Raw genomic sequence first — 22,955 nt, 5'->3', positions numbered from 1 at the left:
ACTGAAGATGTTGGAGTGCATTAAAGGATGGGCTATTCATTCAAAGGGTGACTTTAAACTGATATATAATTTATCCTCCATCTTTTAATGAACTCAAAAGCTTATGTATCTTCTTAAAATAGATCTGCAAATTGTGCACATTACAAAACCACATGCAAATTTACCATGAAAGCTATCTATAGCTCAGCCAACATATTTTAAGTGGTCACTGGAAATCCAATTGGAAAATAAATTTCCAAAGCAACAACAGCAGACTTGCAAGGCAAACAGTTGCTGCTGGGGTCTCAGTACTCACAAAACATGCACTTCCACAGCAGAGGAGGTGACTTCAAACCAGCTCTAGCTTGATCCTATGAACTGAGCAGCCCTCAGTGCTGGAAACTTTCCAGGTGCCCTCCTGGAGGGCACGTTTCTGTCCATTATCATCCCAAAGGAAACCAAGTCATGGACTCCAGGACTGCTCTGAGATTTGAATCAAAGCACAGTGCATAAGGAAAAATGAGATTTGCTTCAGAACCTCATCCCTAGGTCAAAAATAAAATCCAAATGCAGAAAACACCCGCCATCTGTTATGGTCATTTATTTGACTATGGATTTCCCTTTTGTCTCTAAATTTAAAATATTTGAGCTTATACGTTCCTCTGGTACAATTTTCACTGTGAAATAATTTTGCCTGCAGTTCAGAAGAATTACAAGAATTCTGTTCAACTTCACAGCTCTCACACTTGTTCATGATTCTTTCCTCTTTGGAGCACAGTACTGGGTGCAGCCACTGCAAGGCAGTTAATTTTAGGAATATATTCTCATTTAAATGAGAAATTTGCTCTGTAGATAGGCTGATATAACGCATTGCATTAAATGTAGCAGACAAACATTTTTCAGCTGAGTGAAAGTGGTGATTTGCAATCAATCACCCTGCCTGACCAAACTAAAACAGGGGACCAGGGGGTGGGAAGGAGGTCTTTACCTACCATTTTTTCAGTAAGTTAACAACAAGCTTACCAACAGTAGGACAGTACTTTTCTTCACAGGTCTTTCAGGCCATGAGATACATAATTTCACAATCTCTTTCAAGGAAAATAAATCTTTTGAGCTTGACACTTCCACTTATGTTTTGAGAAATTAAAAAAAAAAAAAAAGAAAAGCAGCACAAACAATAACATTTAATAGAATACTGTTTAAACCTGTACCTTAAAGCCTGTTACAGCCTGACTTATCTACTATGCTCAATATAATCTACATAGCTCACCACAGCATATGTCCAACTGCATACTTAAAAAAAGTATCACAGAATCATTTAGGTTGTAAAAGAATTTCAAGATCATGGAGTCCAACCTTTGACTTATCACCAACCTGTCAACTAGACCACAGCCCTAAGTGCCATGTCCAGTCATTTCTTTAACACCTCCAGGGACAGTGACTCCACCACCTCCCTGGGCAGTTTGTTCCAGCGCCTAACAGCTCTTTCCAGGAAGGAATTCTTCCTGATGTCCAATCTGAACCTCCCCTGGCAAGCTTGAGCTGATGTCCTCTCAACCCATCACTGCCAGGGAGAAGAGGCCAATCCCCACCTGGCTAAAACCTTTCAGATAGTTGTAGAGAGTGATAAGGTCTCCCCCAAGCCTCCTTTTCTCCAGGCTAAACAACCCGGTGCCCTCAGTCACTCCTCACATGACTTACTCTCTAGAGCCTGAACATGTTAGCATCAAATTTTTAACATGCTCCTGCCTTGGAACAAGGTCCTGGTAAATGAGCATTCAAACATTCTGATGGAAATTGAGCTGCATTCTGTACTAAAAGTTGTGTTGCATCTACATTACACCTAATGTTAAAAAAAAATATTATACATAGGTAATCAGATACTCAGAGTGTGACTAATATAAAATGTCCAGCTCTCCAGCTCTTTTGACAAATTTGACAGCTGTTCTGGCATACATCTTTTCTGCCCTTTTCATCCCTTCTTTCTTCCTCATTTTCACTCTAACAGATGCTTTTATTCTGTTTTGGTTTTTTTTTTGTTTCTCCTTCTCTCTTCAGTGGCAGCATCAGGGGGAGGGAGGGAGGAAGCGTAGGGTGCTAATGCACAAAGCAGTACTTGTTAAAAACTGAACATATCCAGGCAATTCGCCAAATTTAATTCCAAAGACCCTGCTTGTGATTCGATGCTAAAACGGAATATAGCATTGTTCTATCTGTCTGTAGGACACCGTGTCTTCTATGGAAGAGGAGTTCAAAACAAAAGGACAAAAACCAGCTTGACACTCCCCCCAGCCTCCAAACACACACTTTATTCCAGAAAATACCATATTCATTGGCCTTCAGAGTTGTTAGAAACAAATCAAGCAGAAAAGAAAGGGATTATCTCACAAACATCATGAAAAAACATTATTGAAGTTCACAGTGGACATGGTAAAAGCTAAAAAGAGTAAAATTCTGCTGCTTTTATCAGATCTGTTACATTCAGTGTTTGGATTTGGACTTTTTTGCAATGAAAACTGTTGATTAAGAATGGATATCAGAATCTGGCCTGAAAATACCATATCGTGTGTCCTTGAGAAATGTAAAGCATTGACACAGCTTCCAAAATTCTTTTGAACCAGACTGTGAATTCTGCATTTATTTCATGATGAATCATTACCTGAGGCTGGAGGAGAGGTTGCTCAGCTGAGAGACTGCTCATACAAGTAAATCAGTGGCTCTGAAACTAAGACTGAGATCAGCTTATGAAACAAGGGAGGGAGAAAGACAAAGAGAAATTAGCCACACTTAAAATCGCAATGAACAATAGTCACACACACTTTCTATCCCACAATTTGCCATGTAGCCCAATTTGCCCCAAGAGACCGTAACTTGTAATAATTTAACAGTGGAAAGAAGTACTAAATTGTGAAATAGGTACAAGTCTAAATTCCAGATGATTTATGCCACATTTCATCACTAGCATTACATATCCAAAATAAAATGCATATACTGATATCCATAGCAGTAATAATATATTAAACTACAAACAGAAGTTGTATGAAGAGATAAATCAAGATTTAACTGACAGGGTCTCAAGCACAAATTTTAACTCACTTCCTGTTTAGACAACTTTTTCTCTTATAACCTCATATGCAGGAAGTGCTTCTTTTCCCATGACTTTCCACTTTTCCCCCATATGCAGCCTTTCCCAACTCTACTGCAATCCCCCTCCCTCTCCTCTTCAACCCAGGTCACTCAGCCATCAGCTGAACAGGGACTAGAGCCTCACAGGGGCTCACAGCAGATGTACCTCTTCCCTGCTCCAGCTGCAGGGTCTCTCCCATCCTTTGAATGACCACTAACAGAGTACAGTTAACTTCACTTGCAGAGCACAAGGAAAAATTCATCTTTAAAGATGGGCAGACAAAGAGAAAGGGACTGCATGTCTTAAGACCAGGAAAGAGTAGAAGAGCTTCTCCATTCAAGAGCCACCAAGCATACAAACTCCAGGAAATGCAGTTACTCTTTTCAAAACCCTAAACCCTGTCAGCCAGCTCTTTCTCAGTCACACAGTAGAGGCAGAGGTCCCTCTGTCAACTGGATGACCATGCAGCTCAGCCTTCTCATGTAAACACACAAAACAACAACAGGCTGTTTGGCAGCTGGGACATGCTTCATATTTCTGAAGATCCAGAGAGTTTCAAATCAAAATTCTGATGTGGCAATGGACTTCTCCAGGTTTTTTTTTCTTGCTTAGTTTTTGGGGTTTGTTTTGTAGAAGGTTTTTTTTTGTCTCCTCTTAAATGATAAAAAACTGTAAGTCTTTCGTAGTTAGACTAGCATAGATGGAAAGGCAGGGAGGAAAGACAACATGCCAGAGAGTGCTAGAAGGAAACTAAATTGCAGAAAAATATGCCATTGGTTTCTGAAAGGCAAGGCAATGTCTCTTTCCTCAGCCACTACCCATTTTGCTTTCCAGTCTTCTGCTTGATAGTTGCAACAGAAGAAACCAAGGTGTCAGGATTTACGAGCCTTTTCAGATATCACTCTTTTGGAGAGTGAAAACACGCAGTAGTTGATAATACTAAGAATAAGTATGATTCAAACCTGCAACTCTTAAATCACATGTTTTCCAGAGATACTCCTTCAGCATCAGCCTCCATTTAGGCACTGAAGCATTCTGAAAATAGTAATTACCCATTAAGCATCTTGAATACATAAACAAATGAAAGAGAAGTGTGCTAAAAGAATTCAGCTCATTTGTTCAAAGTCATAAAAACAAGAAACAGGTACAGATACAACTTCAAATGCATGTAAATCACATGAGCTTCGTAGCTACAGCATATTGCCTTAATGAACAGCTAAGCATTTTGCTAAGTCAATGTGCTTGTTCCTGTAAAAAAAGCACTTGGGAAGATTCTCAAGAACATTTTAATCAGACAGCACTCTCTGTAATCAAAAACAATGCTCTCTCAATAATGTTGATGTCCAAAACTGACATTAAAAAGCAATTAAAAAGACTGAAAGGACTATACAGTGACTATACAAATTGTTCAACTGCTAAGTAAGACTTGTGTTCCTCAGTGTTCAATACATGCAAGATACACTGTTCCCTCTCACTACTGTTTAGGGCACCCTGCTCTTGACAATTTCAGCTATTAGGAAAACTTGTATGTTGTCTTTTGAATCTACTAAAGTTATATAATTCTATTTAGTTTAACATTTAATGAAGTTTAAACATCACAACAAATGAACTATCTTACTGCTCTTATGTTCCGAATTCTCACCAACCTGACCATTAAGTAATCAAGCATTTTGGAAGTTCAAGAGTTAAGAGAGCTGTTGCACATAGTGTTCAGTTAGAGAGGGCATGAGTTCTGCATCCTCAAGCACTTTCTTAAACACCTCATTTTGTAACAAGGCATTTATTTCCCAACCTGTCGCACAAAATACCTTGGTTCCTCCTTGATAACTCTACTGCACTCTTAAAACAAGCTAATTTGTTTAACTTTGATAAGATGGTGCACACAAAAGTATTTTTTGTGCTGTTGACACAGCACAGGTAGCTCACAGATTATATGACCCCTTCACACATTGCTGGGCCAACGTTTTATGCAGTTAGATTCTACATAAAAAGGTTGGAAGGTCAAAGAATTTAAAGCAATCCACTAAAATGTCTGACCACTTCTGCTGGTAAGCAGTGCCCAGCAAAGGACTGAACAAGCCCTTCGTGGAATTGCAGTAATCACCTGAGTTTAGAGAATATCCTATCAGGGCATAGTATTTTTTACCAGCTGCATTTCCATTTGAGGTTGATTTACTTTTTGAAACAGTAGAATATGTCAAAATTGAAAAAATCTCCCTTCCCCCCTCCCCTCCCCCATTTCCCCCCCCATAACTGTTCCATTATAATGTTTAACTGGTGTACGTAATATTGTTTACGAGGTATGACAGGTAAACGACTTGACAGCAGACACTAAGAAAGTCATTGGTAAAAGCACAAGGTGACATCTCTCAGTTATTTTTCTTTTATAACCACACAGATGGTAGACATGCAAAAGAAGAATCTGTTTCTGACCATTCAGCCACCTAAAGATGACATCAATAAAACCAAAGGATACACTGTGGCAATACAAAGGTATCACGAAATTCTTTAAAAGACACTGAAGAGTCACTACAAAGCAACACTGTTGCATTTATAGTGCCACTTTATTTTAAAAAGGCACAGTTTCTGCCACCTAGCTGCTACACGTAGGTTTATGTACGCTTATATCTAAAGGAGTTTCAGCATTTCAGAGATGACAGTTTATTAAAAATATAATGCAGTTTTGAAATAGTGTTTGTATTCTAGAATTAGTTGATGCCATTAAATGCACATATAAGGGGAGCTATCTATATAAGAATTATTATCCAGAAAGGCTGCAGTAAAAGTAATTGCTAGCACTTCTTTACTGAAAAATTAACTGGCATCTGGGGGTGTCTCTGCATTTTTACACAAGACCAAAAAATGCAACTCAGAAAAGCCTGTTCTCCTGCAGATCTGGCTATCATTTCAGCACATCCCACTATATTTGTGACTCTGTCAGAAGCCCTGGTTTTAATGAATGTATTTTGCAACTATGAAACAGCAAAAACTTTGAAATTATAAATACAACCTCCACCGCAGACCAAGATTTTACTTATTAAAATGTATTTAAGCGCTAGATGGAAAGCAGTGGTAACTGTTAACAGACTTGCAAAAAGAAAGTGTTTTGTGGTTCTGGAAAGAAAAAGAGTTCCAAGCCAAAGTTTGTATGCATGTTGCCCCATTGCTAGCCTGAAACATCTGTTAGAGGCCAGTAGCCATGCTCTGATGAATCATTTCTCTACATAAGCTTAGTCATTTGTATCCAAGTTGCATCATACTTCATTTCCATGGCGGTGCTCTTCAACCACATTTCCAAGACCACGCTCATAGCATGAAACATGCTTTGTAGATCTCATTATAATCAAAAGTTGTTTCCTGGATTATCAAATACCAATGCATATTTCTGTAATTACTTATCTGAAAGATGAAGCTAAGGAAGTAATTCATTGGGTCTTTAATGCAATTTTTCAGCCAAATAAAAGTTATTCCAAGTTATGCTTTAAACAACACTCCATACCAGGCACCGATCTTTTCTCTGTGGTGACCAGTGACAGGACACCAGGGAATGGCCAGAAGTTGTGTCAGGGGAAGTTTAGGTTGGATATTAGAAAAAGATTCCTCACCCAAAGGGTGGTTGGGTGCTGGAACAGGCTTCCCAGGGAAGTGCTCACAGCAATAAGCCTGACAGAGTCCAAGAAGTATTTGGACAATATTCTCAGGCACATGATGTGAGTCTTGGGGATGGTCCTGTACAGAACTTCAAAAAAGAAAAGTACTATTCTTTTTCCTCTTAGGTTCCTTTGCGGCAGACAGCAGTAAGTATCCAGTAAATTGTGATTAAATTTTAACTTTAAATATAGCACAGACTCAGTCTGCTTTGGGTGATGAACATAATAAACTCCCACTAATTTGAAGAAGTTCAGCTGAACTTAAAAACTTCAAACCACAGATGCCTGTATTATATTTTCACTGAAGCTTTTTTACTGCAATGGACTTTTTAAAAAATGAAATTGGCCTCCAAGGAGCCTTTTGTCAAAAAAGGCTGGTATCAAGGAAAATCGAAACTTATCAGGATAGTCCAATTAACACACAGTCTATGGTAGAGAATATATAAAACCTCTAGACAAGAGAGGCCAAAGCCTCTGTCATTTTACCATCACACTAATTACATTTACTGGAGACTGAACAGGTGGCAACAGAAAGATTTGAAAAAAACAATTCCTTAGTGTGAAGCAGCCTAACACCTAAAGAAGCTGTACAGGGAGAAATCTATGCAATTATTTCATAGCACTGTAAATTAATTGCACTTCCAATTTTCATGACACTGTTGTGTTGGAAGTTCGCGCTTGTTGTAAAAATGCTGCACAAAACATAAAAGGAAATTCTCCTTTTCCTTCTAAAGGGAGTTTGAGGACTGCACACAGAACTTCGTCGACAGTTGCTTGGACCAGACCACCAAAGCCACAGTGGCAAAAAGATGCTCTAACAGTAGCTATAGGCAGCTTCTCTTCCCTTGCTGTGGTAACTCCCTAACTGATTTAGTAAAGGACAGATGTTGTGCATAATCCATTTGAACACCCTCTTTTTTTTGTTATGGCTTTGGGGAAGAAAGTGAGTGTTGCACGCAAAATTCAGCGTTGATTAAAAAGCACTAGCAGTTAGCTGAACAAAACCCAATTTAGCCCCCTGGGCCTGTCTGACCCACTAACCACCGCTTCCTAACTGCTCCGTTATGGCAAAGTTTGCCTGAAATATGCAGAGCTTGCAGAGTAAAAGAATATGACCCTTACGTCAGTTTTGCAACATTTCCTTAATGACATACCGTGAAAATCTCCATTCCCCCACCCTCAAATTTATTGGTTTTAAACTAAACATTTATGGAGCCTCTTTAGTGACTGAACAGGGAATGCATGCAAGTATCACATATACATATGACATCACTCAAATGTAGACAATAAATTTATAGCAAGTTTTTGTTTCACTACATAGAAAAGATGGAGAAAGAAACAAAGAGTATTCTGATAGTTTAAAAAGTACTGTCCCTATGTTATGTGACAACACTTTTCCTCCAGACACATCAGTTTTATCGAATTAGGTACCACCTACCAAAAAACATGATTCCTTGGTTTTTTTCAGTTTCAGACATGCTTCCTTAAAACACAGGCCTTTCATAGGTGTTATAGGCTCAGAGTTTTCCTAGGCTTTGTGCTTTCCTGTAGACCTGAAACAATAATCCCTGTACAAAAGAGAAGAGTGTAAAAAGCAGGGGCAGGTAGTGTGGTACATATTTAGCCTTTTTTCCTCCAAAGCAAGAGTAAAAGTACTAGTCATGCAAGAAGAGAGGCCTGCTACCTACACTAGAACTGCCTCTTGCAATACCATCACCAAGCTTATCAAGATCTGGTGCCCAGCTCAAGTCCCAGTTCTGAAGCATGCATGAAAAACTGCATCTTTTATTATGAAACAGAAAAAAACTCCCAGAAAGTAGATTTCCATTCATCACCACTGAAGAGGGAAAATTTGAAGTAACTACCAGTCACTAAATGCTCAAAAAACCAACAGCAAGTAAAAGCCTCCAAAATAATCTTGTGATTTTTTTTTTCACCATTCAAGGACTACAAAAGAGAATGGCTGGATAGGAGCAGGAACCAAGAGCAAAGATTTTACAGTGCTTAAGAATTAGATGCCTGCATCTCTCTGACAGATGCTGATCTACCTCCTGCACAGAAATCGAGGAGACAGCAGAGATACCCTCTCTAAAGAGCATGAGACATCTCACTGATAGTGGAGGTTAATGATATCTTGCAAAAATAGGGAGAAGGGACTACCATGTTTAGAGATTATCAATGCTTAATCATTTTACAGGAGAAAAGAAAATTATGTTTAGTGACCTCAAGTTTCTCATGTTTTCCAAAGATAAATTAGAACTTCAGAGGAAGAATCAAGGAAAATCAGACCCCAAAATACAGCCTCTCTGTATAACTCCTACATTTTCTTTGCTTTCCAATTGTTCCCAAGCTGAGGCAATGTCCAATATGAGCCTTTAAACTAAAGATCACTTTCATTTCATTGTAGAAACAATTCTTTCAGAGGAAAAAAGAGGCAGCATACCACAATGTGCATTTCAAATATTTTTTTCCACAAAGGATGTTTCAATTTCTTGACAGAAAGACCTTTCTAGTACAAGTATCCTGTTTGTCTGGGTTAAAAAAAAAATCCTACTGTTTTTTGTTCTTCTGGCAGCATCAACTTTTTAAACACTGTAAAAACAAACAACAGTGAAAAAAACATATTCACTCCATCACCAGGGATCACAGACATGGAGGGTCTTACCACACTACTGTATGGCATAGCAGAACAAGGCAGGGGCATCAAAGCATCCAGGCCCTGTACCAGAGAAGAATTTGTGAAAACACTTTAGCAGCTTCCAATGCCTCCTGCCTGAAAAATGCCTTGGAAAACAAGTAGCACAGTTGTCACATGAGAGACTTTGAAACTGGTACTCTGTTTCAAACCGGCGACTGATGCAAAACGCTGCCTTTAAAAAAAAGCTTTACTGCATTTTTTGATGAAAACTCATGTTCACAGATCACCCACCCCATAAAGAGGGCTTGAAGATACTTTTCAATGGTGTCATCTAATATAAAGAATAAAATGGGCATATCATCTAGTTCATGTGAAAGAAAACCACAAGCAGGGGACTTTGAGCCTTCAAACCAACAGAGCTTCCATGGTTTGAGATTAAAACTCTGTTGCACTCTTGTTTTTTCTTGAATTTCCCACACATGGATACAAAAGGCCAAAGGACTTGGATTTACTGCTGTAAACTCCAAGCAGTCTGATTATTTTAATTATTTTAGATGCCCATGAGAACAACAGCATTCAGGTCAGCTATGCAGACAATAAAGTTACCTTTTCACTCCCCATTTTCTACTCCCTGGCTTTTTGGAGATGGGACAACACAATATCCTGTCAGCCATCAAGCTCTGCAGCAGATACCACACCCCTGACAGCGTCCCACCAAGGCTTGTGGTACGTTTTAGCCAAGTCTTAGTCTCCTCTACAGAGATGAGGGGTCTTCTGTAAATAGATACTACTCCAGCAGACGTTATTGAGCTGATGGAGCGGCAAGGAGTGAAACATGGAAGGAAAGGGAAAGATTTAGCAAAGCCAAATACTGCTAGAGTTAATAATCATGCCCTAATTCAAACCAGGCTCCTCTAAAGCAGGTCAGGTTAATTTTAATTACTGTGAAGTTTTTTCTTGGCATAAAGAAAAAGGGTTCAAATCAGAATTGCAGCAACCACTTGGGAGGCAGGAAGCTGCTGTGCTTATCCTATGAGTACCATGACCCAAATTAATTAGTATGCGGTGCTGCACATTTCCTTAAATCATCTCCAGCGCATACATTCCTGGTCTCACATCCAGGGTCACCATAGCTATGAGGGAAACAAAGGATGGTGGTGATGTTTGCTGGCAACTGCTGCCCTGCCTCTTCCATGTGCCTCCACAGGGTCACAGCTGCTGGGGCTAATATCTGGGAAGGTATTTCCTTATACAAACTCCTACCATGCAAATACAGGTAAGCCCACATGCAGGAGACAGCAGGAGATGGAATTCCCAAGCAAAAATGGAAATGAAAAAGTCTGCATGCCAATGTGTGATTGAGTTGATGGCCCATTTAAGGTTACGCTAAGAGGTAAGTTTAGGTTACTATATGCACCCTGATAGGAAAGAAGCTACACAGTCCAGACAGAACACTACCAGATTTCCACATTGCACAGCTTGTGCTATAGCACATACAGAGGAATTGTGATTATCCTCTGATTCAAAGCCACCTACTCCACAGGGCTTAACTTAGCCAAAGTGTATGTCAGCAGCAGCACAAACACAAGGAAGATCCTTTTATGCAACATTGCTGTTACATTTGAAAAAAGCTTTTTCCTTTGCATTCCATAAAAAACCCAAATAAACAACAAAAACAGGCACCAGTAAATAAAATAAAGCTTGCCTTGTTTCTTGCTAAGCACAGAGAGGCCATACGAGCACCATCCTGAAAAGCCCTTGCAGAAAGGATCACAGATGCCCAAGCCAGGCCTTACACTTTGTCCAGCAGCCACAAAAAGCCCTGATCATGATAGTGTCCCACAGAAGGGTTGGTGACAGTGAGTATACAGCTAAGAAGAACTGTAATCCTGATCTCCTTCTCTCAAGCTTCATGTTTTGTATCATTAACTTCAATGCTTAAGAGAAACACAGCTGCCTTGGCAGGACATGCTCAAGTAGGAAAGGCAGTTTCTGAGACAGTAAGTGCAAAAGCTCCTTAAAAGTCATGATGACCTAGGGAAGGATTTTAAATTAATTGCCAGTATCTTCTAGCAGGAAACACTGTCACGGTATGTCCTAAGTGCTGTGGGAAGCCTGGGATGCAGGCTATCACTGAGGTGCTCTTTCCAGCCATCTCCCTCAGGACAAAGCAAGACCCACAGTAGCTGCCAAGCCTGAAGGCTTTAAGCACCACAGCTTCATCCCTGTCTGCCACTGAAGAGTGAAGGTTCCTGCTGCAAGTCCACTTGTGACTATGGAAGTCACAAAAAATCAAAAGCCTGAATGTCTCTGGGACCACATGCAGCAGCTCAGGATCAATTCCATTCTGGGATGCTGCTGTCATGCCAGTGATTTAGCCTGATACAAGAAAATAATATGAAAACGGCAAATAAACGCAAGCTGAACAAGGCCAAGTATTAAGTCCTGCACGTGAGGCAATCCCAACCATGCATACAGGGCCAGGCAATGAGTGGATTGAGAGCAGCCCTGCTGAGAAGGACTTGGCTGTGTTGAGTGAAAAACTGGGTAGGAACCAACATGCATTTGCAGCCCAGAAAGCCCATTGTACTCTGGGCTGCATCAAAAACAGTGTGGTCAGCAGGTCAAGAGCTGATCCTGCCCCTTTACTCTGCTCTGGTGAGACCTCACCTGGAGTACTAAATCCAGCCCTGGAGTCCTCAGCATAATAAGGACATGGACCTGCTGGAATGAGTCCAGAGGAAACCACGAAGATGATCAGAGGGCTGGAGCACCTCGCCTATGCAGACAGGCTGAGAGAGTTGGGGTTGTTCAGTTTGGAGAAGAGAAGGCTCTGGGGAGACCTTGTAGCACCTCCCAGTACCTAAAGGGGCCTACAGATAAGATGGGGAGGGACTCTATCAGTGAGTGTAGTGATAGGACAAGGGGTAATGCTTTAAACTGAAAGAGGACAGCTTTAGATTAGATATTAGGAGGAAATTCTTTACTGTGAGGGTGGTGAGACACTAGAAAGGTTGCCCAGAGACGTGGATGCCCCATCTCTGGAGGCGTTCATGGCCAGGCTGGATGAGGCTCTGAGCAACCTGGTCTACTGGAAGGTGTCCCTCCCACAGCAAGGGAGTTGGCACTGGATAATCTCTAAATTACTGTTCAATCCAAATGACTCTATGATTCTTTGATTTTACTCCTATGTTTAAACTTGGGTGAGGAGAAGAGATCTCTCTCCACAGAGATCTAATAACCACATGCAAATGCAAAGCGCAAATGTTGGAGCAATGAAGCATATGCAACAAAATGCCTGACATATTTTCTGAGTAAGGCAATAGAAAACACTTTATTTACAAGGTACAGGAGCTAACATAAGGGACGTTTCACACATGCAGAAGACAGACTACTGACCATGTGGAAAGTGGGCACAGCAGTCACGCTCGTGAACATGTATGGAAGGAAAAAGGCATGCTTCCCTCCTACTAATCTTACCATTCTCTTCCCTAAAAAACAAAGGGTTAAGGATCAAGTATTTTAGGAAGGATTACAGTAGACGAGAATTTAAGCAAGCATGATGGCATTTTCTGAATCAATAAACCTGCCTTCTATGATGAGAAAGAGGAAGGAATTCTTTGGGAACTCACATTTTGGCTGGAAAACTGCTTCTCCCCTTCTGTGTCTCCTTATGAAGTCCACATAAGTCTCTTCTCAGGAGCTCTACACAGGGACCCCTTTGGCATGCCAAAGAAGTAACTAATGAACAAAGATACCACATTTACAAGTAGCTGGTAACTTTCTTTTCTTTCTTTGTTTCTTTTTTTTTTTTTTTTAACAGAAACTCAGGTATTGTTTCCATTCTCATCCCTCAGTTAAACCCTAACAACTCTGTGGAAAATAACCCCTTTGAACATAATTTTTTCTAAGAGGGTAGGTAATCTTCAGAAAGTAAATTGCCATCCTACAGCCATCATACTAACCAATTTGGCAAGTATCTCTACAGCCAAAAAATACCTATGCTATCTAACATCAAACATGAAACAAAATAGATTCATCAACTAAATGCATTTTTGTAAGGGGTAGAAGTAGCTAGCACCGACTGTAACTACCCTGGTATTTTCCTGAACTTTTTTCTTTGTATGTTATTATAAGAACAGAAAAGGAGACTCAGTGTGCAGTAATTAACACAGTTATATGTCAGGTTTTAACAGCAGCTGGGACATTCCCATTAGCCTTGGCAACAACATTTAATATTCCACGTGTGCTGTGCCCTTTCGTTACTGTTGAAATACAAATTCAAGACTCCAACTTCCCTCCAGTAAAGCACTTAATTTTGCTTTAAGAGAGTGTCTCCTGACTTTCTGTTTATTTTAAAGATATTTCTTCTAATGTCTTCTCTGTTTTGTATCTCTAGGAGAGGTACATCACTTACTTGGAAGTACAAGTCACAGTCACAACTGTGCTCATCTACCACGAGTGAATCACATGCATGCAAAACCAGCACGCGCTTCTGGCTGCCACTTCAGGAAGAAAGTCTTCAGTGGAGGATCAAATACCAAAAGGAATAAGGTAGGCAGGGAACTATCTACCCACACACACAGCCTGCTCACAAAACCTGGTAGAAAACAGCCTAGAGGGAGGGAAGGACAAGGTTTAACCATGATGTGCAGAATTTCCTCTCTTCGAGGATGATAAAAAAAGCCTAAACCATGTTGGGCATACTGGGGAGCTGACCATAATGGGAAAAACATTCAGCAGATTTTATGACAACAGCCATAGGAAACCTGAGAAAATCCAGAAACAAAGTTTTACAGGAAGATAAAATAACTTTAATGAAATCTGCAGACTGTTTAAGGCTAAAATCATTTGAGTCTTGAGTCTCGTGCTGCCACCTTATTTGTCTTTCATTTCAGTTCCACTCACTCCCCAAATACCTACCTTCAGTCTGCCTTGGCTATTTTAAATTAGTGCTTTTAAGAGTTTGTTTTACTCCTTCATTGTTCTTTTTTGCTTCCCTGAAGTTTCCACTGAGGAGTAAGAGGACTTCAGTATGTGGTAGATTACAACAATTTCTCAAACATGGTGTTGCAAGCATATCAGTGGCAGATAAAATGAAAAACCTCAAAGAATTTCAGGAGGAGGTTAAAGATTAAATACCTATTATATGTTTCTCACAGATAAAGTTTGAGGAGAAAAATAGGCATTTTCAAACTATTTGAAAATAATTTAAAGAGAGAGACTAAAAATTGCAGACTAAACCCAGCAAAATAACTTAACTGGCTATTTTTCATTCCACATCATTACTTCTTTAAGTTTCCATACATTAACTTAATTGGTTGACTTTCATCAGACAATTACCAAGCATGAGAAATCACCATTTCAATTTTAGCACAGAATGGGAGAAATGTCTATGAAGTGAAGGTACACACTGCATGAGGGAAATAATTGCTAACACAGGCTACATCAGCCATATAGAGCAAAGCCCCCTCTACATTGCATTCCTTGCGTTAGCTTACATAAAATTTTGGCTCCATGTAACTGTTATCAGCTTTAGTACCTAATAACTTTACTGGCTGGGGCAGGCAGTAATAAACGATGTACTGTATTCTGTTACATTCCCCTGACACAGAATGACAAATACCTCAGATATTTCAAGGCTTTTGTATCAGTGCCTAAGCAGATGTTACATGAAGTGTTCTTGTTTGTTACACCTTGCAAGTCATGGATTCTTGACGGATGTGCTGGAGCAGATCCCTGTGCTTGCACCAAAAGTTCTCAACTCCAAATACTCCCACTAGTCATCTCTCTTTCCTCATGACATTTTTTTTTTTTGGTAATACATGCCTACACAGCTCAAGAAAAGCATTTAATTTCCCACAAGGGAAGTTCCATGTGGCAAACTTATTTTCAGCTGTGTGCTTAACAAATACAATAACTCATTTTACGCTTTTGTTTGGGAAAGTGCATGACACTTATGTCAACACAGTTTTGGTAACAAAAGTATAAGTTTACACACAAACAGCAATCACTTAAAACCTTCCAAAAGTTATTCCTTAGAAAAAAAACAAAACCAAAAAATAAATCTACAAACATAATATACAGAAAACACAATGAACAAGAAAATTTTAGTATAGAAGTTACAAAAAAGTATTGAAGATCCAGTCAGCGCTCTGCACTAGTTCCAACTTGCATGGTGTGTGTCGGCATAGTGTATGCCCAGGACTTCATTCCAGCAAATCCTGACAGCGCTGCCCAAAACCTAGAACTTAAGATGCTTTAAAAAGAAATCTTAAGGTGATGAAAGCACTGTCTTAAGATACTTGTGTCCCATCAGAAAGCAAAACAGATATAAACCCAAAGAACTAAAAAAAAAAAAAAAGAAAAAAAAATAGGTGGGAAAATCACTCTTGAAGAGATAACTAAGACCCAACAGCAGCCACCCTCCCAAGTGAGCTCCCAAAGGGTGTCAGCAGGTGACTGCAAGCAACCTATGCTCACCCGCACCCAGCAACTTCACTGATTCTGATGCACACTCAGCATTAGGACTGAAAAGCCTTGATGAACTTGCTCACATGCAAGCTGACAAAAATATAGACTAAAAGGTAAAACCAGACACTGGAGAGTGCCAGTTAGCTCTGCCTTGCTGGCAGCACGAGGGAGTCAGACTCCTCCTCAGTCAGCCATCAGTGGCAGGCTCCACAGCTCCAGCTCAGCAAAACAACCAATAAGCCCAAAGGTATGTTTCCAATACTGAGAAAACCAGTGTGCTACTCAAAATGTAATCCTCCTCTGGCTGGACTCCCATCATTTACTCCAACTTTTGGATCTCCCAGCCAGTTGCATTGTTAACACAAGGTGTCCTTTCTATCTGTCAATCCACAGACCAGCACCTGGAAGGCAAACCAGCTGCTTCCTTAATCCCAAGCCATTAACCGCATATGTTTCCCTTTTTTTTTTTTGCCTAACACTGTCTTCAGTGCAATCCAACTCTCTGATTTACGTATGGTTTACACCAGGGCAATTCTTATATTTCTACTGGCATTGAAGGAATGTATACACAAACGAGTTTTAGGTTGCAATATGCAATGATTGCTCTGTGCACCTAATAAACACTAAAAAAACCTCAAAACACCCCAAAAATTATGAAGGATGTATCTTACTTTGAATACTTCGAATCAGTTCATAACTTCAAGAAGTCCAGTCTTATTCATGACCCAGGTCCCAGCTATCTTTGAACCACAGTCCTTTTCAACATCTTCCCCTCAGACAAAAAAAAAAATCCCAAACATTAAAGTACAAACACACTCCTGACAGTCATTGGCTGTACATTGGTTAAAATTTCCAAATGTCACAATGTACACAATTATCAAAGCATAAAACAAACACACCCACAACCAACGTGGAACAAGGCACTGAGGTTTATAGCTCTTGATAGCCCTGCATCTGGCACATCTTTCTGCTAATGAAACATAAGCTCCATTCACATTTTGAAGTTGCTGCTAGTCGAACAGCTCCAAAAACAGGGAGAACAAAAGATGTTGAATTCTCATAGTTCTTTGTGTTGCTCATAAATGTTTCCCAAGCCACAACTCCCCGTGCAAGCTTTTGAGCCTAAAACCCAAGAGACAAATAATTATGGAGAGGAAGACTGCCAAAGCACCAAGACAGAGCAGCAATAGAAAGTAACAAACAGCTGAGAACTAAGTGGTGCATAGGATGCTACCTATTTGTTGCACTGAATGGTGACATCTCCACTGACGCTCAGTGTGTTTACAGGGGAGGGGTGACAGGATTTTGACTGGCACAGCCATTCCTGCATCCAAGCTGTTCATTGCTGCCTGCAGAAGAAAGGTCGAGAGGGGATCAGGAGGTGTGGATTCTTCACTGGGTACTGTCAAACCAAGTTTGCTTCCCCTAGGCCACAGGCTACATTGCACATGACCTGGAATAAGCCACCTTACAAGATGGACGTGGCTCTGTTTTGCCTTTTGACCACAGCGTGTATTGACCCAGTAATGCTTCCAGCACAGGATTCTGCATCTGTTCAGAGCCTCACAGGCTCAGCTGAGATTCATTACTTTAATACAACCATCTTTGATGTCCCACATGGAAAACAAACTATCTCTCCTTACATTTGCTCATACCAGCTCAAACCCAGAGGCACTCACACCTGAACATATTTTAAGGAACCAGACAGGAGAACAGAAAGAATTTTGATTTCCTTCAAACCAATCCAGCCACAAGCACACTTCAGTGAACCCTGGAGAACCACCTCCCAAGTGTGTCACCACACACCTCACCCAACTGGAACCCCAGCGAGATGCCATTTGCTTCATGAGGAGTGAGCCTTAGCCTCACACTCCAGGATAAAAAGCACCTATGTTAAAAGTGCACTAATAAGCATATTCACACATTTTCCACAACATTAACACCATGGTGCCTTGAAGGGTTAGATTTTTTGCCGGTGGGTTTGAGTAACTCACAGGAAGGCAGTTCCCATGGCTCTGTGCAGGCTATTGGAACCTCAGTGAGAACAGCTTGCACAGAGGAGCAAGGTGATGTGCTGCCTGAGCAGGTGCTGGGGATGCATTAACAGGGACCAGGTGTGTGCACATCTGAGGAAAGGCAAAGGGCACACACAGCCAGGATGCACATGGGGGAGGTCAAACAGAAGAGAAATCCATCCATCAGTTTCCATGGGAAGAGCAGTCATGGTGGAGAATGTGGTAACGCAACAACCCACAGCAGCTCCCTCGGCACATACTTTACCTCAGTGAAATTTCACTGGATACAATGCTCTCACACTTCTAAAAAGATAACAACACATATTTATCCGAAAACCATCAGTGGAAATACAATACGTGCAATGATTCTGTATCTGGCTGTAACAGCTGTGTGTCTCAGGGAAAAGAAAATCCTCACTATGAGAACGTGCACCCACTCATGGACAACACAATGCCGCTGCATGAGGAGAAAAAGAGATACCAAGCTTCACTGAGTTTATTGTCAATTCTTTTTAACCTTATCCTGAAATAGACACTGGGCTTATTTTTTAGAGTAATGACTTCAGATATTAGTAAGTATTATTCAGAGAAGTTGCAGATGCCCCATCCCTGGATGCTCCTTCCCTGGAAGTGTTCAAGGTCAGGCTGGATGGGGCTTCGAACAGGTGAAAAGGTGTCCCTGCTCACGGCAGAAGGGTTGGACTAACTGATCTTTAAAGGTCCCTTCCAAACCAAACCATTCTATGATTAGAAAGCATTAATCTTGAAAAACAAAAGTTATAGAAAAATAGTGCATAAAAAACCCTATGCTTGAAACATGACAACTTCATATTATAACACAGGGAAGCAAACTTGAAAAAAAGGTACTGATTTGAGAAAAATAAAGTCCTTTAAGCATTGAAAGACACCTGCAGACTTCGATTGGATTAAAAAACTCTATAAACACTCTGAAAAAGTCAGGTAATCAGGCACTGACACAGTTCAGACCTCTCAGGGACGTAATCTATAATCCAGGATGTTTTCCTGAAATGTAACAATTTAAGATCTATCAGACACAGAATTCACACACAAGGCAGCAGACTTCCTCTATTACAGAACCACATGTTTAGAAAGAAAGTAAGAGGGAGAACCTGTAAATATGGTGAAAGCACAAATTGTTTAGGATACTAAGAATATCAGAAATGCACATTTTCTCCTCCACCTCCTTCTCAGACAAGAAGGATTATAGTGAGAAGGCAAAATTAAGTGCCTTTTTAACAGCACAAGCAGGTGTTGTGAAGATAGAAGGGCAGCAGTATAAAATTTTGCATTTCACAGGTTTTTAGAGAAGATAAAAAAAGAGAAACTAATATTAACTTTAATAAGAATGAGGTTAATTACATTTAAGAGGTGTATGATTTAAGAAAATATGGACTACAACACTTGGCAATTGAAATCCAGCCACCCTTAATGACCAAAGCTAATCAGATTTTACTATTAATGTTAGACACAAAAGACTCCAGCTCCTGCCTGAATGAAGTGTATAGCTGAATGGAAAGAATGAGGACTGATTCTCTTTCAGAATTTGCTCCCAGTTGTTTTTAAGAAGAAAGCCTGGTTTATGGCATATTTGAACCTACTTCAGGCAAGTTTCACGTGAAAGCAAGGACCATTTCTACGAGTGGTAGAAGCCCCTGAGGTGGAACTCCTGAAGTTACTGCCTACAAGAAAGGGATGGTCCCCTCTGGGATGCAGAGAAGAGCTACAGGGATGTAGGAACAACTGGTGAGGGAGTTGGATGTGCTGAAGAAGGTGTGAAGGACAGCGGATGGCCCCAGCACAGCACAGCGTGATGTCCCTGAGAACTCCTGGGTTTGCAGACTCCACAAGGCAGCAGTCTGACAGGCATTAATTTCATCCCCTGTTTGCAGTGTTCTCCTCAGTATCTCTTTCTTAACAAACCAACAAACAAAACATAATACATGTACCCACTCTGCTCCAACCACTTTTCTTATTTGAAAGCAACAGTTTGGGGAGTACAAAGAAGAAAAAGTGTAAAATTATGTCAACGCACAGTTCCCAAGAAATTACACTGTATCATGCTTTTCAAACACTTATGAACAAAAATCGTTTGCATTTTTGTTCATTTTGTCAAGTAATAGCCTCACTCCCCATCTTCTACATGCAAGATGGTCACAGGTAGGACTTCTGAGAGGAGATGCACAAAGCACTGCACGGGTTATTACTGACGACTCTCCCTCCAGGTGACACAAACCCTAAGTGGTGTTGAAGACAGACTTTCAGAAGTATTGAGGGAGCTAAAACCCCAATGAACATCAACGACAGTGGTGGGCTCTCAGCCTCTAAAAATGAAGAAAAAAAAAATCACCTTTACTAAGCCAGTTCTACATACAATTTTTGTGCAAGCAACGACAATCAAAGAGCCCTAATGAGAACCAGTCAAACACATCCTTGCCATCAGATCAGGAAGCTCAACAACAGCACTGGGGCTCCAAACAAGTCCTGGTGAGACAATCACATCAGCCTCAGCCTACCTAATGCCAAGGCAACAGTTATGCAATGACAGAAACAAAACTTTGTATTCATGGGGGACTGTATTCCCAGCTGACAAAGGCTTCTTTTTGTGACTTCTTTTTGAAGTATTTAATCTGAAATTTGTGCTCTAAGTCCCCACTCCAGACTGACCACACTGCCATTGCCCAGTCAGGCACAGTTTGGTCATCCAACAATGCTTCTAAGCAAAGAAGTCAACAGACCTTGTAGTTTTTTGTTATCATCGCCATTATGAGCAAAATGTTCAAGAAATGTTTTCTTCTCTTCACTCCTCTTTTCCCCAACTGCTACATTCAGGACAACACATTCTATACAGACATAAATGATATATTTCATACACAGTTGCAGACCCACAGCCTGCAAGACTAACTTTGGTGTTTGTATAACATTTTAGGATTAAAATAAAAATGTGCTTCTCCTCAACATGAATCACTGACAAAGATTTAAAACAACTTTTTGATTTCAAACCGTTAGCAACTTAATTTACTGAAGAAAAATCAATTTCATACACTTAGCAGCAAAGACATTTATGAACAATTTTACATGTGTTATCTTAAAAATCAATACACTTCTCTTAATAAGGCACTAAAAAACATTCCTTTCTCTCTTTCCCTCTTCCATCCCCATTCCAAGATTTATTGGACATTAACCCATGGCAGTAAAGTAAAAGTGTAAGGTAAGAGAAGAACAGTAAGGGCTAGACAGTGGAGAGGCTCTCCACTTTGCAGTTCCACTTATTACCAAAAGTTCACATAGGAAAAGCATAGTCTAAAAAGTGAGTATCAGAATATGCCTGCAAAAAAATAAGCTTTTTGATGCTGATTTGATACAGCTGTTTGGTTTGTTTCACCCATCAGAGTTGCAGAGGCCACAGGAATCACTACTTTAACATACACTGAAAGGTGTGTTGAAAGTTAAAAAACTTATTTAAGAGATGGTAATTCTACAGGAGCCTGATCTTCACTAAGCTAGGGAACAAACCAGTTAATAAGCATTTAGAAATTAAGGAATTAGGTGATGCGAATTAATTTAACAAAGTAGCAACCATAGGAATTCTGTCAGCTTCCTTTCGCTTTGGATGAGTAATTAATTTTTTTTCTTCTTAATTAAAACCAGAGACAGTGCCAGCGTCAGTATGCGCATATTAACACTCGGGCATGCACTGATAGCTCTGCTTTAGCAGCTGCAACCTCTAAGCAGTAACACGCCATTGGCAAACTAAATCAAAGATACAGCTGCATTTTTCTGTCTTTTTTCCCCCCCCAAACCTCATAACTTTCATTATTACTTAATTAATTTGGATATATTGTTGGTTGAAGGAGAGCTTGCAGAAGCAGCCCACACTAAAAGGCTCATGCTAAAAGGATGCGAATGCTCAAGGTGAATGCTTACTACCGAGTGACCCATGTGTACTACGAATCTTTCCCTCCCTAGGGCCCCATTTCTACTCCCGTTAACACACTCATGCAAGCGCTACCCCCTCCCATAGGTTTGGGAACAGAAGCTGCCACTTTCTATCCACACCCAACTCCCTCCACCACGCAGACCCCAAGCTGCAAGAGGGAAACGCACACCACGTTATTCCAACAGCCCGCAGGATTCCCCAATGCTCACACCGAAACGCATCTCGCCCAGCACACGGGTGTACCCAACGCTGCCCACCTCCAGAAGGCAGGTCGGCTCTCCCTCCTGTCCCCCGAGGCTATTCCTTCTCTCCCGACCACACTTCATCCCCCCGCAAAAATTGATCTAGGGACGCGGGTTTGGCGCAGAGGGGCTGAGCAGCTCCCCTCGCCCCGCCTTACCCCGAGAGGCAGCCGGTCCGACACCGAGTCGGTGCCAGCGCCGAACGGCGGGACCGGGACCCGCGGGGAGACCCGGGGCCGCTCCGGCCCGGCGGCCGCCCCTGCACCCCCTCGGCTTCTGCGGGACCGCGGCAAGGGACGCGCTCCGTCCGGCTGCGCACAGCCGCCTGGAGAACCCACAGCTCCGCGATCCCGTGTTAACATAGATTTATTTTCAGAGGAGGGGAGCGCTCTGCAGCTGGTGAGCGAGGTCCCGTTGCCCCGCTAGACAGGAGGTTCCCGCGCCCGTCCCCGCTCCCGGTCCCTGTGCCGAGTTCCCGCGGCAGCGGCGCGGAGCGAGGGGGGCGGAGGGGCGGCCGCTCCCCCCACCCCCCGGCACTGCCGGGGCGCTCAGTAGGCTGGAGCTGCTGCCGCCGCGACCCCCGGGGCTGCCCCACACCTGCCCCGCTCCCTCCCCGCCCGCAGCCGCGGCTCCCCCGCAGCCCGGCTCGCTTACCCATGGCTGGATCTGGTCGCCCGGGCGGTGCGGGGGGAGCAGGGCAGGGGCTCGCTCTGCCGTGCCTCGCCGGGCTGGGCTGTGCCGGGGTGAGCCGGGCTGTGCCGGGGTGGGACGGGCGGCGCAGGGCAGCAGCGGCAGCGCAGCTCGCACACACTGGCGGGCTCCGCTCGCCTCCGGCGGCTGCGGCGGGGCGGGAGGGGCGGGCCCGGCCCCGC

General features: G+C 41.7%; 1 protein-coding gene across 1 annotated transcript in view; it reads right to left on the bottom strand.

The window, feature by feature from the left end:
• The window catches only part of GPM6B (glycoprotein M6B), a 107,349-nt gene extending 84,445 nt beyond the window's left edge, over positions 1–22,904 (bottom strand). The window contains exon 1 of the mRNA XM_027638638.1: positions 22,738–22,904. Coding sequence (XP_027494439.1) covers positions 22,738–22,741 — 4 coding nt within the window. The 5' untranslated portion in view covers positions 22,742–22,904. The remainder of the gene's footprint in view (positions 1–22,737) is intronic.
• Positions 22,905–22,955: the final 51 nt, after the last annotated feature.

Source organism: Corapipo altera, unplaced genomic scaffold (assembly GCF_003945725.1).
Source record: "Corapipo altera isolate COAL_440 unplaced genomic scaffold, ASM394572v1 0, whole genome shotgun sequence".
Lineage (NCBI taxonomy): Eukaryota > Metazoa > Chordata > Aves > Passeriformes > Pipridae > Corapipo > Corapipo altera.
This window is presented reverse-complemented; position numbering and strand designations above follow the sequence as displayed.